The sequence below is a fragment of the Chiloscyllium plagiosum genome, unplaced genomic scaffold (genome assembly GCF_037043375.1).
Source record: "Chiloscyllium plagiosum isolate Xiang-an unplaced genomic scaffold, Cpla_swu_hap1 HiC_scaffold_35, whole genome shotgun sequence".
Taxonomy (NCBI): Eukaryota; Metazoa; Chordata; class Chondrichthyes; order Orectolobiformes; family Hemiscylliidae; genus Chiloscyllium; species Chiloscyllium plagiosum.
In genome coordinates, this window is record NW_028270173.1 from 24,490,496 (window position 1) to 24,510,896 (window position 20,401).

Below are 20,401 nucleotides of genomic sequence, written 5' to 3' on the forward strand. Positions count from 1 at the left end.
TGTATTTTAACCATCATGTTTAAATAAATGCATTTTCGCTTAACGTCCAGCAGTTTGACCAGTTGTATTGTCTCCAGAACACGACACCTCACATTTGCCTTAGAAATAAGGAAAAGGTAAGCCACCTTGTTAAAATATTTTTGAGAGGGTCGGGTCTGATCCTTAACAGTCTATATAAAATATTCTTCATTTACATAGTTAAAAAAATCACACAACACCAGGGTTATAGTCAAACAGGTTTATATGGAAGCACTAGCTTTCAGAGCGCTGCTCCTTCATCAGGTGGTTTCATTTACATGAAAACCATCAGTAAAGACAAGACAAGCGAGTACTCTGCATTGTTCAAAAAAACAAGGAGCTCAGTCAAAACCCGGGAAGCTCCCGTATGCGGCTCATCTGCTCCTTTCCTCGTCTTCTGTTTCTTTTCTTTCCCTTCACTTCCTTTTCTCCTTACCTTTCATCAGCGAAGGGCCGAGGGTGGGTCCAGCGAAGGGCCCGGCGTCAGCAAGGTAAGCCCAGCCGTAAAACGATGGCGCCAGAAAACTGGTGACTCTGACATTGGTAGGTCAAGGTGGTGGCAGTGGGAGAGGTGTGACGGCACAGGCTTGTTGGTAAGCTGCCTCAGGACTCATGGCAAAGATGGACTCTCCTCTAGTTTTATCTTTTTCCTTATTTTTAAGCTATTCAAAGTGGCACCAGGCCATGGTGATAGTTGAAGCTTTTCACTGGTTTCCCCAGTGTACAAGTGGGGTGGCATGGTGGCCCAGCAGTTAGCACTGCTGCCTCACAATACCAGGGACCTGGGTTCGATTCTAGCCTCGGGCAACTGTCTGTGTGGAGTTTGCACGTTCTCCCCGTGTCTGCGTGGGTTTGCTCCGGTTTCCTCCCACAGTCCAAAGATGTGCAGGTTAGGGTGGATTGGCCTTGCTAAATTGCACATAGTGATGCATAGGTTAGGTGCATTAATCAAGGGGAATGTAAAGGGATGGGACTGGGTGGGAGTAGTCTTCAGAGGGTCGGTGTGGACTTGTTGGGCCAAAGGGCTTGTTTCCGCACTGTAGGGATTCTGTATTTAAAAAAATCATTCAACTTTAACCTGATGTGTTAGCTGTGGGATCATCTCACTCGCTCTATCAAACGCTGCTTCCTGTGTTGGAGCCTTACTGTGTTGACATCTTTAGATTTTTAGATGTGCCTGCTGAAGCTCCTGACATGTTCTCCCTCCCACCACACTGGGCACACATTATTAATGTAATCGCCCATTTGTTATGATGTGCCTGCCATGTGGTCAGTAAAATGTGGACAAATGAAGCTCATATCACTCCCTTTCAATATGTAATAGAACACAGAACATCAAACATTACATCACAGAACAGGCCCTTCAGCCCTCGATGTTCCTCCGACCTGTAGCTCATCTATTCTACACTATTGTATTCTTGTCCATATGCCTAACCAACGACCATGTAAATGCTCTTAAATTTGACGAGTCTACTACTGTTACAGGTAGTGCGCTCCATGTCCCTACTATTCTCTGAGTAAAGGAACTACCTCTGACATCTGTCCTATATCCATCCTATATGCCATGATCCAAAGGATTCCTGAAGAAGGGCTTATGCCTGAAACGTCGATTCTCCTGCTCCTTGGATGCTGCCTGACCTGCTTCGCTTTTCCAGCAACACATTTTTAAGCTCTATATCCATCACGCCTCAATTTAAAGCTATGCTCCTTGTGCTGCCCTTAGCACATGGACTCCAGCTCACCACCACCTATCCAAGGGCAACGAGGGACAGGCAAGAACTGCTGACCCAGCCAGCACCGCCCATGTGCCATGAACAAATAATTTTTAAAAAGTTCACTCCCTGGTGTCCAGCCTAGTGCCGGAATGCCCTTAATGCACCGCAGGATTATCAGAGGCTGTTGTTCTTCAGGAATGACCACTCATTTCATCAATCCCTATAATGACAGTGTATCAGCACTATTCACAATTACCTGCATACAATAAACATTGCCCAATCTCGGGTGAGTTAGCACAAGACTCACAGTCAGACTTTGTCAAGTTTCTTTGGTTTATTAAATAAATATACACCATAATGCTTACAAACACAATTCAGAAATGGTCATATTTTATAGCTCTACATGCTGGTCTGGTTGCAGATTCAGTAGCTTTGTTATAAACTATCCCTGTATAAGATTCCTTGAAAGGCTCAGGGTCAAACATGGAAAGTGCATAGAAAAGTTAAAGCAGAACTCCATAGGAGAGCTCAGTTATTCAAGATTCTTTATTTAACTGGCTCCTTTTCACCAGATGATCGAGATCAGTGCATTATCTTGCCAGTCACATTCACCCTATGTACATGAAGGGGTGGCTCAGTGGTTAGCCCTGCTGCCTCAAAGCACCAGGGACCTGGGTTCGATTCCAGCCTTGGGCAATTATCTGTGCGAGGTTTGCACATTCCCCCGCGTCTATGTGGGATTCCTCTCATAGTCCAAAGACATGCAGGTTAGGGTGGATTGGCTATGCTACATTTCCCCATAGTGTCCAGGGATTATGTAGATTAGGTGCAGTAGTCAGGGGAAATGTAGGGTAGGAGAATGGGTCTAGGTGGGATACTCTGAGGTTGGTGTGGACTTGTTGGGCTTACTATTCTGTGTAGAGATTCTAATTTTTTTTTAAGGGAAGGCAGGGATTAAATCAAGAGTCAGAGGGGAAAACAAAACACTCCACACCCGTTGGTACCTAATCACCTGTTTTTTAAAATGTTTTTTTTCTAATATACCCATGATGAGAGACGCAGTTAAAGACAACAGGTGCAATTAGTGGGCGGCACGGTGGCACAGTGGTTAGCACTGCTGCCTCGCAGCGCCAGAGACCCGGGTTCAATTCCCGACTCAGGCGACTGACTGTGTGGAGTTTGCACGTTCTCCCCGTGTCTGCGTGAGTTTCCTCCGGGTGCTCCGGTTTCCTCCCACAGTCTAAAGATGTGCAGGGTCAGGTGAATTGGCCATACTAAATTGCCCGTAGTGTTAGGTAATGGGTAAATGTAGGGGTATGGGTGGGTTTCGCTTCGGCGGGTCGGTGTGGACTTGTTGGGCCAAAGGGCCTGTTTCCACACTGTAATCTAATCTAATCTAAAAAACACAAATCTTTATTCGATTCCCACCACCAGGAAGAAAGGAAACACTCAAGTGGCCAGTGACAAGCAGTGCCCTTCACATGAACGGGCAATGTTGTGTGATCGAAACGGTGAGGGGGGGAGGGCAGGGATTCAATCAAAATAGAGTTGGAGGGGGGGAAATAAAGCACTCCGCACCCTGTGGTGCCCATTTCTCCCTGAACAGTTCAAGGGTGTTAGTAGACATCACATGCTCCTTTGTCAAGGGTACACAGGCTCTGCCATACCAAGTGTAGGGATTCTGGGAATACATTCTAACATGTGGGACGTCTAACTAACAACTTTGTTTTGTTTTCTGTTCAATTTGACCCAGTTAAAAAGAACAGCACACAGAAATTGTCTCCATTTCAGGGCAAAGTGGTTTCCCATACGTATTTACCTTCAACATGGCTGTGAGAGTAACTGGCACAAGGGAGACTTTCAGGGGTTTCGGAACTCTGTTCTCTACTGTCATCACAAGTGCAACTAGAAATGTTCGCTGTTAGTTTCATCAGCACCACACCTAGCAAGGGAATGGACAACACCGAAAAAGGAGGGGACGACACACAAAGAAATCTCAGCACGATCAGGGGCAGAGAATAAGTGCTGGCTTGAGAAGTAGAGGTAGAGGCTGGGGGTGGAAGATTGGAGGGGGGAGGAGATGGCGAGGGGACTTGGAGTGACGGGCCAGAGATTGGGGCAGGGGAGGGAGGAGGAAAACGGTGGAAGGTGAGGGTGGTAGAGGTAAGGAGGGGAAAGGGGAGAGAAAGGAGGGGAGGGTGAGAAAGGGGTGGAAGGTGGAGGGGAGCAAGGGGTGGAGGCTGGAGACGAAAAAGGAGGAAGGCACAATGTTGGAGGAGAGACATGGAGGGGGAAAAAATAGGGATGGGGAAGAGGAGAAATGAGAAGCACTGGTCAGGAAGACCACGGGGAGTTGTTGGCTTAGGGTAATACCTAAAGGAAGGATGAGTTAGGTATTGGGAAAAAACACCACCCTTGGAGTCAGAGTTGTGGTTCAATGACAGTTTGTTGCACAAGGAAATATCGGAGCTCCAGGGAGAGAAAGACACCAACACTGTGGTCAGCTGAGAGTCTTCTCTTGTCCCGGAGCACATGTCAAAACACTTTCATACGTTATGATATAATAGGTGAGTGATGAGGTTATTGTCTCTGTAACATGGTTTGTTTACTGTAAAAATATTGCAGAATCATTTCGATGCAGTCATCGTCAGTTCTCGTGCAGCTTTTGTTGTTAATTTCAGCACGGTCATTGTCAGTTTCAGCGCAGACAGTGTCAGTTTCAATGTCTGCACGGAAGTCTATTGTTCTAATAATGGGCGCTAGTCGCTCTTCCTGAGAAGGACAATTACGGCAGCCCTGTCTATTAGCACTTTGCATTCAGTCCATATCAAACTGTTAGCATTTCTATAAAAGCCGTTTTAAAAAAATGAAACACATTTTCATTGAAACGATAGAATAATATTCTGAGGGAGGGCACCACGACAGATGACAAACTGAGGTTAACCTGTCTAGGGAAATCTGGAACTACCTAGTGTAGTTAAAACAATGAGAGGTCCCCATTTTAAGACAGATCTAGGGAGATGGTGTTCCCTCCTCAGAAGCATTAGACTTTGGACGTTTCTTCCAGAGAATTGGAGGCTAGATCATACAATACAGTCACGGTTGAGGTAGACAGTTGAGGTAGCAAGTTTTAGAGGGCAGAGAGGGTGAAATTGAAGTGTGGAGATAGACTGGGAAGTAGAATTAAGTTCAGACTCAGAGCAGCCACACAGTCTTACTGAATACCCACTGCTGCCCCCATTTCTTACGATTGGGGAAAAAAGGTCCTGAGCAGGAATGGAGTCCAAACTGAAGGGCAGTAGATATAAATTCCAAGGTACCTGTTGTCATTTTCTGGTGAGCTACCAGAGTCAGGGGCCCCAGCAATGTTTCAGGCAAAAATGCCCTTCGTTAACATCAATCTTCCTGCCCCTCAGATGCTGCCTGACCTGCTGGGCTTTTCCAGCCCCACTCTCATCTGGACTCTAATCTCCAGCATCTGCAGTATCCTGGAGAGCGCGTGAGAGAGAGAGAGAGAGAGCGCGCGAGAGAGAGAGCGCGCCCCTCAAGCTGTAACAGTGCTCCAGGACAGTTGGTCACTGGGAACAGTAGCCCCAATTAAGGTAATTCTTCAGTGGAAACAGTACTCTCAGATGAAAGCTTCTCTTTACCCAGGTCAATCAGTTCCTAGAGGAAAAAAAACACAAAAAAATGTCATAAAAAAATGTTAGCCATCGACTAAGTTGGACTGTCCCAGAAAACCAGCCTTTCGTGGGCAGAAGCAGACTGAACTTATTCGGTTCCAATCCTGTTCTCCCTTGTCCAGTCTCTTTCTACCCACATCTGTGACTCTTCTGATGCCCAGTGTCCCTGCAACATTTCCCTTCTCATGTCAAGTGTCCAACCTCCCTACCCCTCCAGCCACCACAGCCTTTTAAAAAAAAAAAGGGCAGAAAATCCTCAGGATCTCAACCCTCGGGATTTAAACTTTCCTCATCCCTCCCTTTAATTGGCCATCGCTTGTTTTTAAAACTATGACCCCCCCCCCCCCAAACTTGCTCACGACTCTCCACAAGGGGAAAACATTTTTTCCCATGTCCATCTTGTCAATAAGCTACTGAAGGTTAACATGCAGATGCAGCAAACTGTTAGGAAGGCAAGGGGACTTAAAGTTAAAAAAAAAAAATCACAACACCAGGTTATAGTCCAACAGGTTTATTTGGAAGCACTAGCTTTCGGAGCACTGCTCCTTCATCTTGCTTCAATTGTATAGAAGCCTGGTTTGACTTCATCTGGAATGCTGCGTGCACTTTTGGACTCCAGAAAAGGAAATCATTGGTGCACAGAAAGGCAGCTCACCAGACTTGATCCCCAGATAGCAGGACTGTCCGATGAAGACAGATTGGACAAAGTGGGCCTGGGGTTTCACAGAATGAGGGGACCTCATTGAAACCAACAAAACACTATGGATAGACAGGGCAGACACAAGCACTCTGGTTGGGGAGTCTACAACTAAAGGAGGTATAAATTTAAAATTAAAATTAAAATTAAAATACAAAAAGGGGAAACCATTTTGGACTAAGAGGAGGAGAAATCTATTTAGAGGGTTGTGAACCTTTGGAATTCTTTGCCACAGGGGGCTATGGTTAGCTCACTTATTGAATGTGTTGTAAAGACAGTGATTGATAGATTTCGGATTGACAGTGGCGTGAAGGATTATGGGATTGGGGCAGGGGAGGGAAAGGGGAAGGAGTAAAAAAGCATTGAAGCATCCAATCAGTCACGACTGTAGTGCACAGCAGAGCAGCCCTGTCCAGAAGAATGTCAAGATTAGAGTGGTGCTGGAAAAGCACAGCAGGGCAGGCAGCATCCAAGGAGCAAGAGAGAAACAAAAATTGGACGTTTTGGACAAAAGCCTTTTATCAGGAACGTCTGGATGAATGGCATAATGCTTTTCCAATGTTCCACTATTCATCCAATCTTGTATCTTATGTCAGCAATGTGACATTTAGATATTTCCGTTAAATGATGGACAGAACGTAACAGAGGGGGGAAAAAAAAGAATCCTTTATCTGTGGATCAAACATCACTGCTTGAAATCAGAAGAGTTAAGAGACTTGAAACATTAGCTCACGCTCTCTCCCCCCCATGGATACTGGCTGACCTGCTGTGATCTCCAGCAGGTTTGTGTGTTCATCCTAGCCATGCAAACACCCAGGCTCCGCTATCTGTAGGGAGATCCCTATTCTCCCTGAAAATTCCTCATGCAGCAGCAAAACATGTCCATTTCTGACTACAATGAAAGATGTGAAGTCAAGACAAAAGCTCATTTACAGAAAGATTCACAGTGCCATCTGTTTCTAAATTGCCACTTGTATCTGCTACCAATACTTACACCTTTCTCCTGCCCATCCACGTTGTTTGCATCAAGATTTGGAGGTTGATTTCTCGATCTCCTTTTATTCCACTTTGTTACTGTTGACAGTGAACGGATCAGTGAGTAAGTGAAATGAGCAAGGAATTTCAATAAACCATTCTAAAATCAATCCACATGAAAAATATTCCCCAAACTAATTGTCCTTTAACCTTTTCGGTTCGACAGGCTGTGAAATTACCCTCCAAATTCCTCAGCCAAAATAGTAAAAGGAACTTTTCAGAAGCTTCTTAAGTCTTGAACGATCATGTCCTTTGGTCTCAGCTGGACTGGCGATGTTCTAATTGGCAAACAAATGTGCCAGCAAAAGCAGAGAACCAGGTTTGGCAAGAGAAAAAAGGAAACAAGAGCTCATGGACAAAAGTAATAAAGGTATAATCAAGAACTTCAGTCATGAATGGACATTCCACCACACGCTCAATCTGTTACAAAATCACTGTTACATGAAATGGATATCTGAATTCCAGCATTATCCTGGAGACTGTTTCAGCAGTGGAAAGCAGGACTCAATTCAGCCAAATTCGCTGCACACAATTAATAGATTTCATCGTCCTAAATTCAAAATGATTGAGTCATACAGTCACAGCATGGAAACAGACCCTTCTGTCCAACTCAGCCATGCCAACCAGACATCCTAACTTAATCTAGTCCCATTTGCCAGCACTTGGCCCATATCCCACTAAACCCTCCCTATTCATATACCTATCCAGATGCCTTTTAAATGCTGTAATTGTACCAGCCTCCACCACATCCTCTGGCAGCACATTCCATACATGTACCACCCTCGCCGTGAAAATGTTACCCCCTTAGGTCCCTTGAACATCTTTCTGCTCTCACCCCCAAACCTATGCCCCTCTAGTTCCGGACTCCCCATCTCAGGGGGGTGGGGGAAGATTTGTCTGTTCACCTGATCCGTGCCCCTCATGATTTTATAAACCTGTAAGGTCACCCCTCCGCCTCCACCGATCCAGCGAAAAACAGCCCCAGCCTATTCAGCCTCTCCCTAAAGCTCAAACCCTCCAACCCCAGCAACATTGTTGTAAACAGTTTCTGAACCCTTTCGGGTTTCACAATATAGGAAGGAGACCAGAATTGCACACAATGTTCCAAAAGTGACCTAATCAACATCCTGTACAGCCACAACAAGACCTCCCAACTCCTACATTCAATGCCCTGACCAATAAAGGAAAGCATACCAAACACCTTCACAGTTTTATCTACCTGTGACTAATTTGAAGGGACTATGAACCAGCACGCAAAGTGTGTTACCTTTCGAATCCCTCCAGTGTGGGAATAGGTCATTTGGCCCAGCAAGTCCACACCAGCTCTCTGAAGACTAAGCCACCCAGACCCATTCCCCTACCCTACAATTACCCCAGATCAATGCACCTAACCACATTGCTGAACACAATAGGCAATTTAGCATGGCCAATCCACCCTAACCTGCAAGTCTTTGGGTTGGGAGAGGAAACCGGAGCAAACCCACGCAGACATGGGAAGAATGTGCAAAGTCCACAGACAATTGAGGTGGCACTGTGGCTCAGTGGTTAGCACTGCTGCCTCACAGCACCAGGGGCCTGGGTTCGATTCCAGCCTTGGGCGACTGTGCAAACTCCACACAAACAGACTTTGCACATTCTCCCAGCGACTGCGTGGGTTTCCTCCCACGGTCACAACGATGTGTGGGTCAGGGTGGATTGGCCGTGCTAAATGGCTCATCATGTTAGGTGCATTAGTCAGAGGGAAATGGGTCTGGGTGGGTTACTCTTCAGAGGGTCGGTGTGGACTTATTGGGCTGAAGGGAGCTCCAGTGTGTCACACAGTCGGGCTGGGAAACGGCAGCCCTTTCAATCATACAAAGTTCCTGTGGCAAATGCAAGAATAAAGAAGTTTGGTGAGAACCTGCCACTCCAGAACTTCTGACACGAACCAGGGCAGTGATACTAGTGACAACAAACCCCAACAAAATTGCTGGAGAAACTTAGCAGGTGTGGTGGTATCTGCAGAGAGAAAGCATTTAGAACAGATAAAGTGTTGTATATGTTAAATGACAGGGGTGTGGGGATTAGCAGAGAGAGAGAGAGAGAGAGAGAGAGAGAGAGAGAGAGAGAGAGAGAGAGAGAGAGAGAGAGAGAGAGAGAGAGAGAGAGAGAAATCAGGTAGACAGAGGGATGGAGGATAGTGTGCCAGGGAAAAAAACCCAGTCAATAATACCTTCCTCCAGGTTTTTACCCCATCCCCACGCCCTGTCATGACATGGGCTGCTTTTAGCACAACCAACCCATTCTCTCCCACTCAGTCCTTATCTTTTCTTTCTCCCTTGCTTTCAGATATTCATCCCTCCATTTCCACCTACCTACTCACTCCTTTAGCCTCCCCACTCCGATCTTCAGCAGAAAGACCATTCTTAAACTACTCCGTTCGGAAGAAACGTTAACACTGCTTTCTCTCCACACATGCAGCCAGACCTGCTGAGTTTTCCCCAGCAACTTTTGGTTTTATTTCAGATTTCCAGCATCTGCATTTCTTCTATTTTCATCAATCAAGTGAATTTCATACTCTCAGCTCAACTTCTGTTAAATTCAAAGTTGGTCGCTGGATAACTATGGGCTAAATATACAGAGTTTCTCCAGCTAAGCTCCACCAGTGGTGGTCAGGAGTGAGCGGAGTGGAAAATCTGAGTCCCTTGCATCCACACCAATACTTTTGATACAGCCTGCACCCCCCAACTTACGTATAGCGTGAAGTATAAGGGCCAATAGGAAAGCGATTGACACGTAGGCAGCAATAGTAAAGTTTGATCGTAGCTTGGCTGCTAGTTCACATCCTTTATCTGTAATATAAATCAAAAATCAATCAATCATTGTTAAAAATATCCAAAACACAGTTACAATTAGCCCAATTTGATGAAACAAATTCTGTGGCTTTATGCAGCACACAATGTATTTGGAATGTTTGAATGGGAATGCTGCCAACTAGTAGCGTTAACAGGAATAGGATCCATTATCCAAAACACATGATCAAACCATGCATCATTAACCTGATGCCAGAACAGAAAGTAGGTTAATTCAAATTCACTTGGATCACAGATTAGATTAGATTAGATTAGATTCCCTACAACATGGAAACAGGCCCTTCAGCCCAACCCGACCCTCCGAAGAGTAACGCACCCAGACCCATTCCCCCTCTGACTAATGCACCTAACATTATGGACAATTTAGCACGGCCAATTCACCTGACTTGCACATCTTTGGACTGTGGGAGGAAACCCACGCAGACACGGGGTGAATGTGCAAACTCTACACAGGCAAGCAGTCACCAGAGGGTAGAATCGAACCTGGGACCCTGGTGCTATGGGGCAGCAGTGCTAACCACTGAGCCACTGTGCCATGCATAGAAACAAACACCAGATAATCACAGGCTCTAGTCTTGGTGTCTTTCAATTCAAATATTTTCCCCAAATGTCTTTGTTGCCAGTCTGTCTTATAGAAGTGTTAACCTCAGTGAAAGTGTAGAAGGTCCACAGCACACTTCAACTTAACCAATCCACGCTTTTATTCTCAAAAGTGTCAAAAAAACAAATTCCCAAATTGTAAACAGTTAAGGGAAACCCACTCGTCACCCTCCTGCTAATCTAATACTGCACTGAATTGAAATACGGAGGTGACACTGTCCAGCACAGCCAACTGACCATTCCTTTGCAGTCTCCACCCTGGCCTCCAGGGGTCACTCAGATGGCGTTTCTCTCTGCAGTTATACAACAGAGATTCAGTCATGCTCCATTTTATCCCTGATTATCTTGTCGGCTTCTTCCAATCAGGGACCTCTGCATTGTTACTAAGTGCTGGATCCTCCAATCAAGTACCAAGACTGCATTCCTTATTTGGTGCAGGCAGCAGGCACCGAGCACATGACCGTTACCAGGTTCACCTCTTCACACATGTTCAAGCTGCAGTAACCCACAGGTTCTGTGTCAGAGTTTTAAACCACTGCCTGCGTCAGAGTTTTTAAACCACTTTGTGCCCTGGCCAACATCCTTTCCAACAGGAGCTCAAAAAAGGTTGAAATACCAACTTGGTCCCCAGCTGAACTGTCCACTGAGTGGGCCAGGGTCAATAAAGCATTGTGCTTTCCTCCTGGATAAGAGACACCAGCTCTGTAAAGGGCCTCTATACTCAAAGGTATTCCACACTGCTGATCCTAATATTCATGCTGAATGATCCACGATTAATTCACAAGAGAAAGGTTGAAAAGCAGAAATTGGAATGACAAGTCCTCAGTCCCCTCTGAATTTAGTTTAGGAATTCCAGAATGGCAGCCCCTTTCTCTCAAAGTGATACGGGTCTGGGTGGGTTACCCTTTGGAGGGCCAGTGTGGACTGGTGGGCCTGTATCCACACTGTAGGGAATCTAATCAGTTTCCGATGAGATATGTTACTTTCCGAACTGATGATTTGTTAGCTATAAATTTTAAACATTGCAAACTCACCGCCTGGTGAAGTGACTTCCGCAATCAAGGATACGGTCAGACACAACACAGCGATCTCACCTGACGTGGCCAACAGACCCAGAACTGTCAAAATGCAAGCTGGTAACAAATAAAACAGAATTACACCATAACACTCTTGGCTGACAGAGGCACTCAAATCCTGCTGTCTGCAGTGCAGCTGACAAATGCATTTGGTTAAAAAAAGGTTAGAGAAGGTTTTGCTGATCCAGTGCTTGGGATTATGGGATTGCCTGGATTTGGTGACTACATGAAGGTTGGAGAGGGAGGGGGAAGCACACCTCCTTGCCAATCTGCTGAATGTTTAATCTGTTTAATTTTTAAATTAATAAATAAGTGAAGGATGCCATAAAAAAGGTGGAAATCTAAAACAAATCACAGAAAATGCAGCAGGTCTGGTGGATTCTATGGAGAGAGAACCAGAGTTAATATTTTGAGTCGGGTATGACTCTTCCTTAGATCAGAAGAGGAGTTATGAATAGGAACAGGAGTAGGCCATTCAGCCCCTCAAACCTGTCCCACCATTCAATAGGATTGTGGCTGATCGGACATTCCTTACTTCCACTGTCGTGCCTGTTCCACATAACCCTTGATTCCACTATTAATTGAGAATCTATTTCAGCCTTAAATTAACATGAAGACTGTCCCCCACAGCTTTCTGTGGCAAGGAGTTCGAAAGATCTGCTGAGTTTCTCCAGCATTTTCAGTGTGCGCCCCTGGTTCCCCACTGTAGCCATCCCAGGAGCAGGACCATCTACTGCACTATTCTCCTTTACTGGTTCTGTGGTCCCTCTGTAGGTTCAGCCCTGGCTCAATTAATACCAGCCTCACTTCAAAAGGCCAGGGGATAAGGTGTTCAACCTCACTTGTTACACTGGAGCACATAACTGAGGGTGGCAAGTCAGTGCAACTTTGAGGGTGTGAGGGACTGTCAGGAGGTGCGGTCGTTATAAACCCAATCCAAAACAAAAATATTGTTTATAAAGGAGCCCGTGGAAGGGGAGCGGTCCCAGTTTTCTGGCCAACAATGATCCTTTAAAACATCCACCAAATGGACCATGTAATTTAACTCATTGATAGGTGTGTATGCTGCTGTAGGTGGGTCTGCAAGAGCTGGATTACTCAGCACTAGGTCAATCTGAACTGCCGGATAACTCTCCGTTGGTTCAAGTCACATCGGACACAAAAGACGACAACTGTTGTTAGAACAGGGAACAGGCTCTTCAGCCCATCAAGACTGTAGCAGCACAGGGCACCTTTCTGAACCAAAAACCATTTCTCTCTCTGCTGTCCGTCTCTCTATTTAATCAGAGAAGATGCCTCAAGTGTTGCTATTGTATCCACCTCCTTTGGCAGCACATTCCAGGCACTTGCCATCTTCTGTGTAAAAGGAGATATGCCTCTCATCTCACCTTTAAACTTACCCTCTTAACCTAGACCTACATCCTCTAGTAACGGACATTTCTACCCTGGGGAAAGGACTCAGACTCTTCATTCTATCAAGTCTCAGTTTTGCAAGCTTTTATCAGGTCACCTCTCATCCTTTAACGTTCATGTGAGTTTCTCAAATCTCTCCTCATGGCTAATAGCCTCTAAACTAGGCAACATCCTGGTAAACCATTTCTATGTTGTCTCCAAAGCTTCCATATCCTTCTGATGGTACAATATCCTTTATTGCCACATGAACCCGAGTACAGTGAATAGTTTTAACAAGGGCTGCCTTTAATGGTTTACTGGTGCCAGAGTTCCTCAGATGAGTGTACTGGACCCAACCATCTTCAGATTACTCAAACAACTTTGCTGATGACTGCACAAGGTTCAGTATTGCTTCAATATTTGAGACTTTAGGAGTAATCTGTGCAGCACACATGGCAAGAGTTGGACAACATGACCACCTTCAACCAGAGACAGAGACAGAATCTAATCATTGAGCCTTGATGTTCAATGGCATTACAATCATTGAATCTCCCACTGTCAACATCCTGTGGGTTACAATATACCAGAATGGAGCAGGACAAGCTACATAAATACTGTAGCTACAAGAATAGGTTGGGAAAAACCAGCCTCCTGACTCCCTGAAGCCTGCCCACCACCTACAAGGCCCCAAGTCAGGAGTGTGATGGAATACTCCCCACTTGCCTGGATAGGTGCAGCTCCAACAACACAAGTAACTCAACACCATCCAGGACAAAGCAGCCCATTTGGTTGGCCACCCTGCAGCGCAGGGTGTACCATTTACAAGAGACTGCAGCAACTCACCAAGGCTCCTGTAACAGCATCCTCCAAAACACACTACCTCCATCATCATCATCATCGAGGACAACAGCAGCAGATACATGGGAACACCAAGGTCAGCAAGACCCAATTCCCTCTCACCTCCATCACAGCCCAACACCCACCACCTCAGCCCACCTCACCCCCAGTCCTGAAAGCATTTTCTGTCTTTGTTTTAAATTTCCAGCATTGTGATTTGTTTTTATTCTATAACTTTTGATTTATTCATGAACTTCATTTATTCTCAGACTGCTCTCATTCATGTTTATGAAGTATAGAACAGGAAGAGGCCTTTGGCACTCCGTGGCACCAAATTAAACTAATCCCTTCTGCCTGCCCTTGTTCCATATCCCACCATTCATTGCATTTTCATGTGCTTTCCTCCAATCCCCTTAAACACCCCTAATAGATCTGCCTCCACCACCACCCCAGCAGTGTGTTCCAGACTCCGACCACTAAAAGTCTTAACCCACACATCACCTTTGAACTTTTCCCCTCGAACCTCAAATGCATGCCCCCTAGTCTTAGGCATTCCAACTCTGGGAAAACTATTCTGACAGTCGACCACTGGGGACTTTACACCTTGACCAGTGATTATCTAGTTGACTGGAGCTTGCAACACAGAGACTCTTGTTGGTCCAAAGAGGCTGAAAATGGTAATATCTCCAATCCTTGGAAATGGTGAGGAATGGTCAGTACTGTACTGAGGACAGACAGGAGAGCTCCCCACCAGAGTGTAATTGAAGCATTATTAGCAGCTTGATGCTCAAGAGACAGAGACAGAATTATATAGACCAAACTAACCAATGATTCAAAAGAAGAAATGTCATATCAATGTTCCATTCTGAACCTATTGTGGCCTGCAATCAAGCATACGGCATGGAATACCTCGGGTAGACAATGATCAGAAAGTGGAGTGTAGAAATGGGTGCGGTGGTCTGCTTTCTAACCATAAAATGGGTGCTTTTTATACCAATTTCTGGGTACTTGGTCCTGCACCCAATCTACTTCTGCTTTGGTAATGATGCACGTATCCTCTGATCTTAGTTTTGCAGTGAAGCCTAGCAGCAATTTAAACAAACGAAAAAGGAGACCCAGCACCTACTTCAGGACCATTCTGTGATATACAAGATAGAGGAGGGTATAAGTGAATCTCCATCGCGTCTTCCTGACTCAGAGTGACAGCTTAAGCAACAGCAGGGACTGGGTATCTCCTTGGGATCCACAGTGAACCCTCTACCATCTTCACTCAGTCCATCAAAAAAAATTCCAAAAGAAGGAAAAAAAAAGTCACCCAAAAAGCAGCAAGTCTAAATTTCAATCACTACATCAAACAGGTTCCTTGATCACCCTCTCAATTTACATCCCCCAACAGGTCAACAGTGTTTGTGTTTAGGCAGTATAACAGAAGCGTGTAATGCATGGCTGAACTTACTTTTACTCTTCAAAGTATCCTTGAACCTACTAAAAGATGCCATTATCAATAACACAGTCAGGACTAGCAGCAGACACAAAACTACAAACATCACCAGCACGATTGTAGACGTTTCTGTTGAATAGATTAAAACCACATACACAATTACACTTTCATAGATTAAAGAACAAATACCATTGCTGGTTATTTCACTATGTAACAGTAATATCCAGCATATAATGAAAGGGATTTTACAATCACAGAGGGTCATACAGGAGGTGTAATATTTGGACTTTCAGAGTGGGATTATTACAATAGGAAATTAAGATGTTAAGGTCTGATTTTAAGATCTTTGTAAGTACGCTAAAGGACCAATAGCACGTTTCCAAACTTAGGTGAACAAGTCTATAGTAAAAGCGACTTTTTTTAAATAAAAAAAAATGCCAGACCTCAATTTGAGGAATGTATGGAATTTAAATTGCCAGTTTGGCAAAGTGATGTTAGAACTCTTTGCCCACTTACATCTTCAACTGGACTTTAACCAGATACAATTATATTTCTACAATGCAGAAACTCAGAGCAAAGAAACAGAAGCGTATACAATACCTCCAAAAGCGATCCAATACGCAAACAGTGCGATAAGAAACACATACACCAGGATTTGTAACCCATATTTGAGAAAGGGGAGACCTAGAGTAATAAGCACATTCATAAATCAACATAAGGAAATAATCTTCACATTCAAATCACTCACTCCATACAATACAGCACAGTGTAAACAATGCCGGTGTCATTTTACAAGTTTCACATTGTTTCTCAGGTTATTAAGATATGACATTTTTAAACTTTTGACACCAAACTCTGGTAAAGGTGTTCTTACATTTTTCAGCATTGGAGCTGAAAGCAATTCTGCAGGTAATGATGGAAGTGGTAACAACAGCAGGAGCAACAGCAATAGACAATCCCTTTGTGAGATAATAACGTTGTAAAAGACCTGAGGAGATAGAGAAAATTTTAAACTTATGACAACATATTCAAAGCTATCTCTAAAGTGATGCTTTTTCTTCAAAAGTACATTTAGCAAGAGAAAGTCTGGAGCGTTTGAAATAGGACTTTTTTGCACTTAGCATCCAATGCAATATTTGATTGTCTCTCCCTCTCCCCTCACTGACTCCTTCAAGATGAAATATGATGCACTTAAAAAGGCAGTGTATGATACCCAGTACCAGTAATATACCTCAACTGCAAGACCAGAACCATATTATACAGAATCAGTGTTCTGTTTTCAACAGTACGTTATCTGTCTGATAGACAGAGAACTTAACTGAGATTTTCCAGGTAAATGTTACGAGTCTACATGAGGAAATTGGACACTATCAGTTTGGTTAAAAACAATGACTGCAGATGCTGGAAACCAGATTCTGGATCAGTGGTGCTGGAAGAGCACAGCAATTCAGGCAGCATCCGAGGACAGGCAATTGTGCTATCCCACCCTATGCACATTTTCAAATTAGGAGAAAGGCAATGTTGTTATTTTCTGATTAATATCTTTAGTCACGCTGAGGGCAAGTGAAACTAAAACAAATTGTTGGGAGAAACCTAGCAGGTCAGGCAGCATCTTTGGAAGGAAAGCAGTGAACGTTTCCAAGTCGTGTGACCCTTCTCCAGAGCTTCAGGTCGCTGGGCTCAAAGCTTCTCTACACATAAAGTTGCCAGATCTGCCGAGTTTCTCCAGCAACTGCAGCTCCTGGTTTTGTTTTCGAGGGCAATGGATTTGGCCGATGACTTGACTCACCAAAACCGTCAACAGAATATGAAGTGGTATTCTTGCTAACTGGGTTTTCCACAGAACAAAAGTAGATTCTGCAGTCTGATCTGCTGACTTCAGAAATGATCAACGTGCTGTTGTTATCCCTCAGCTGATAGTGTTGGCCACTCTCTATCACGTCAGAGTCCGTCCGCCACAGAATGGAACTTGGTCTCCCCGAAGACACTTGACAGGTCAGTTCGATGGTGGCATTAACAGATTTGGAAATGATCACTGGTTCTGACAGTGGCTCTGTGGGAGAGAATAAAATGGACAAACACATCTGAGCACGAGGACGAGGACATCATTGCTTGAAGGAGCTCTCTCCTTCACAGGTTTAGCAGAACAACATCAACCAAGAGCTGAATTTCCTGATGCATAACCCCATCATAAGGTCTGTCCACCTCCAAAGCCACCCAGCTCCATACTCTACTGCATCAAAGAAAATAAGAGATAGGAGTAGGCCATTCAGCCCTTCAAGCCTGCTCTGCCATTCAACAAGATCACGGCTGATCTAACCAAGGCCTCAACTCTTCACCAATAGCCGTATCAACTGAATTTGCAAGATGGAGAACATTAGATTTTCCTGTTGTGGGATGGAATTTGGAGCTAAGTCACAAAGGGGCAAGTGGAGGCAAGGGATAGACCATGATTAGAAAGGCGAAACAGGCTCGAGGGGCTGAAAGGCCACATTTGTGTCCCAGTACAAACACTTCATGAATGATTAGCTACTTGAGATCTCAGTTTCAAAGCAATGAAAAATTGGAAACACTCACCAATAAGTCTTAAATTTACACTCGCTTTCCAATTTCCATCCACAGCAAAGGTATAAACCCCTTGGTCACGGGGTTGGGGGTTCTTTAACAATAGAGACCCATTCGATGGATTATAATCCAAACGGAATTGGAATTGTTTACTTGGTTGTACTTTGTAATAGCCTGGTACGTAATCCACAATATTAATCACACTCCCCGTGCCGCCATCGAACGCCCATACAATACCATGGTGGGTCAGATCATCTGTGTATTCAGGGTCCAGTAAAATGGATGAACCTCGGACACCAAACACTTCTTTCCTTCCAGCTGATTAAAATAAAAAACAATATATTTAATCATTTAAGCTATTACAATTCACAATCAATCAATGCAAGTTCAAAGTTATGAAGAAACAGCAATAAATATGACAGAGGATCCATCCACCATCTTTCACCTGAACAAAGCAGCAGAAGGATAGGAGTCTAGGACCAAAGAGCAGGATTAGGCTATTTTGTCCATCTAGAATCAGAATCCCGAGTGTGGGAACAGGCCTTTCGGCCCAACAGGTCCACACCGACCCTTCGAAGTGTATCCCCACCCAAACCTATTCCCCATGACTCTACATTTACCCCTGACTAATGCACCTAACCTATGCATCCCATGGCCAATTCACCTGACCTGCACATCTTTGGAAACCCACGCAGGCACGGGGAGAATGTGCAAACTCCACACAGACAAAATCTCCTGAGGCTGGAATCAAACCCGGGTCCCTAGTGCTGTGAGGCAGCAGTGCTAACCACTGAGCCACCATGCCACCCCAATCTAGCCTGCTCCACCTCTCAACTGAATTTGATTTATGGTCTCAAGGATAATTACCAGTCTGCACCCCCAGGCCCTCAATCTCAACAGGGATTGAGACGTTATTTGTAAAAAATATTGCAAAAACCCACAAATTCATATTATTTGCAGGAGTTCAGTTTAAAAGCCACATTCAGTATTGCGCGCAGGAAGAATACAATACTGTTTTATGGGGAGATTGGGATGTGACTTGTAGAAGCTTATAAAATCATGCGGGATATAGACGGCATTAATGGTTAAGTGTATTTTTTTCCCTAGGATTGGGGATTTCAAAATGAGTGGTCATTTTTTTTTTAAACGGAGAGGACAGAAGTGTAAAAGATGGCATTAAGGCATTTTTTTTAAAACAAAATGGAGAGTGGTTCCTGTCTGGAATGAACTGCCTGCAAAAGTGGACGTGGGTGCAATCAAAAGCCATTTGGATAAGTACGTGAAAAGGTTTGGAGGGATATGGGCCAGGAGCAGGTAAGGTGGGACTAGTTTAGTTTGGGATGACGGTGGGCATGGGCTGGTTGGCTTCTCTACCGCTCACGAAAATAAAAGAACTCGTCAGATCAATTTGATTTAAAAAAGGTCGAGTGCAGCTTTCGTATGTCCTAAGTGCCGCTGCATCTGTCTCCCCACCCGCAGAAGTCGAGAGATACTCCCGCCTGTCAGCCCATAACCCAACACCCCACCTCCCCTAACCAGACCAGGGTCTGCTTAAACATTCTGCAACACACAGCCCAGGAATTCCGCTCGGTGCAAGTTCAGAGAGTAAAGCTTTGACTGCTGGGCGGTAACCTGCAGGAATCACTGTGCCCACACCCACACCCACCCCGCTCACTCACTCACTCCATTATAACCCCATTTCCCCCCCTCACCCACCCCATTTCCCCCCCAGCACCCCCTCACCCACCCCATTTCCCCCCCCCAGCACCCCCTCACCGGCCGCACGGAAGATCAGCAGCTTCAGGCTGAAAGACACCAGCAGAACTTTCAGGACCAATTGATCATTCATCTGGACGGAGGAATCCCGCTCAGACTCCAAACCGAAGTAGGCCGCGATGCCTGGGGATTTAAACACCGAGCAGCTGATACCAGAAAGTGATGGAAATCCCCAGCGGAAGCAGCCAATTGCACCAAGTCCCGCTCCCAAACTTTTGTTGTTTGAACGCCTTGCTGCTGCTGTTGTTGTTGTTGTTGTTGTTGTTACGAGATTATTAAATAACCCAGAGCTGGCTCAGGTCAACTCTAGAAGTGACGTTCCCACATATCACGTAAATATTGTAACAAAAATCAGCTTTTTGTCCTTTGTCTTTCATCTCCAGTCTCCAGCCCCGAGCCTTTCGCTGGTTCGCTTTTATTTATCTCGCATATGACGCTCACTGCAAATCAAACCCCGCCCTTATTAAAGGGCTCAAAAACCACATACATTAATGTAGAACTCTGAGCTCAAAAACCACTACATTCATGTAAAACTCTGAGCTCAAAAACCACTAAATTCATGTAGAACTCTGAGCTCAAAAACCACTACATTCATGTAAAACTCTGTTATCTCACTTTTTAGATTAGAATCAATCTAAACATCAGGTCATAGACAGAGGACACAGGGGGCTAATACCTTCAACATATTGTCTAGCTATCATCATTGTTAACAGC

At 44.8% G+C, this 20,401-nt stretch overlaps 1 protein-coding gene across 1 annotated transcript; it reads right to left on the bottom strand.

Annotated features, from left to right (window-relative positions):
• Window positions 1–2,045: 2,045 nt before the first annotated feature.
• Window positions 2,046–20,100, bottom strand: LOC122541381 (uncharacterized). The gene is made up of 10 exons (XM_043678104.2): window positions 19,688–20,100; window positions 17,924–18,229; window positions 17,136–17,399; window positions 16,221–16,334; window positions 15,947–16,030; window positions 15,362–15,475; window positions 11,635–11,733; window positions 9,881–9,979; window positions 7,108–7,187; window positions 2,046–5,399 (listed from the first exon to the last, which is right to left on the bottom strand). Exons 1-10 carry the CDS (start codon window positions 19,758–19,760, stop codon window positions 5,331–5,333), a joined length of 1,302 nt encoding a protein of 433 aa, XP_043534039.2. The 5' UTR covers window positions 19,761–20,100; the 3' UTR covers window positions 2,046–5,330.
• Between the last annotated feature and the right edge of the window lie 301 nt (window positions 20,101–20,401).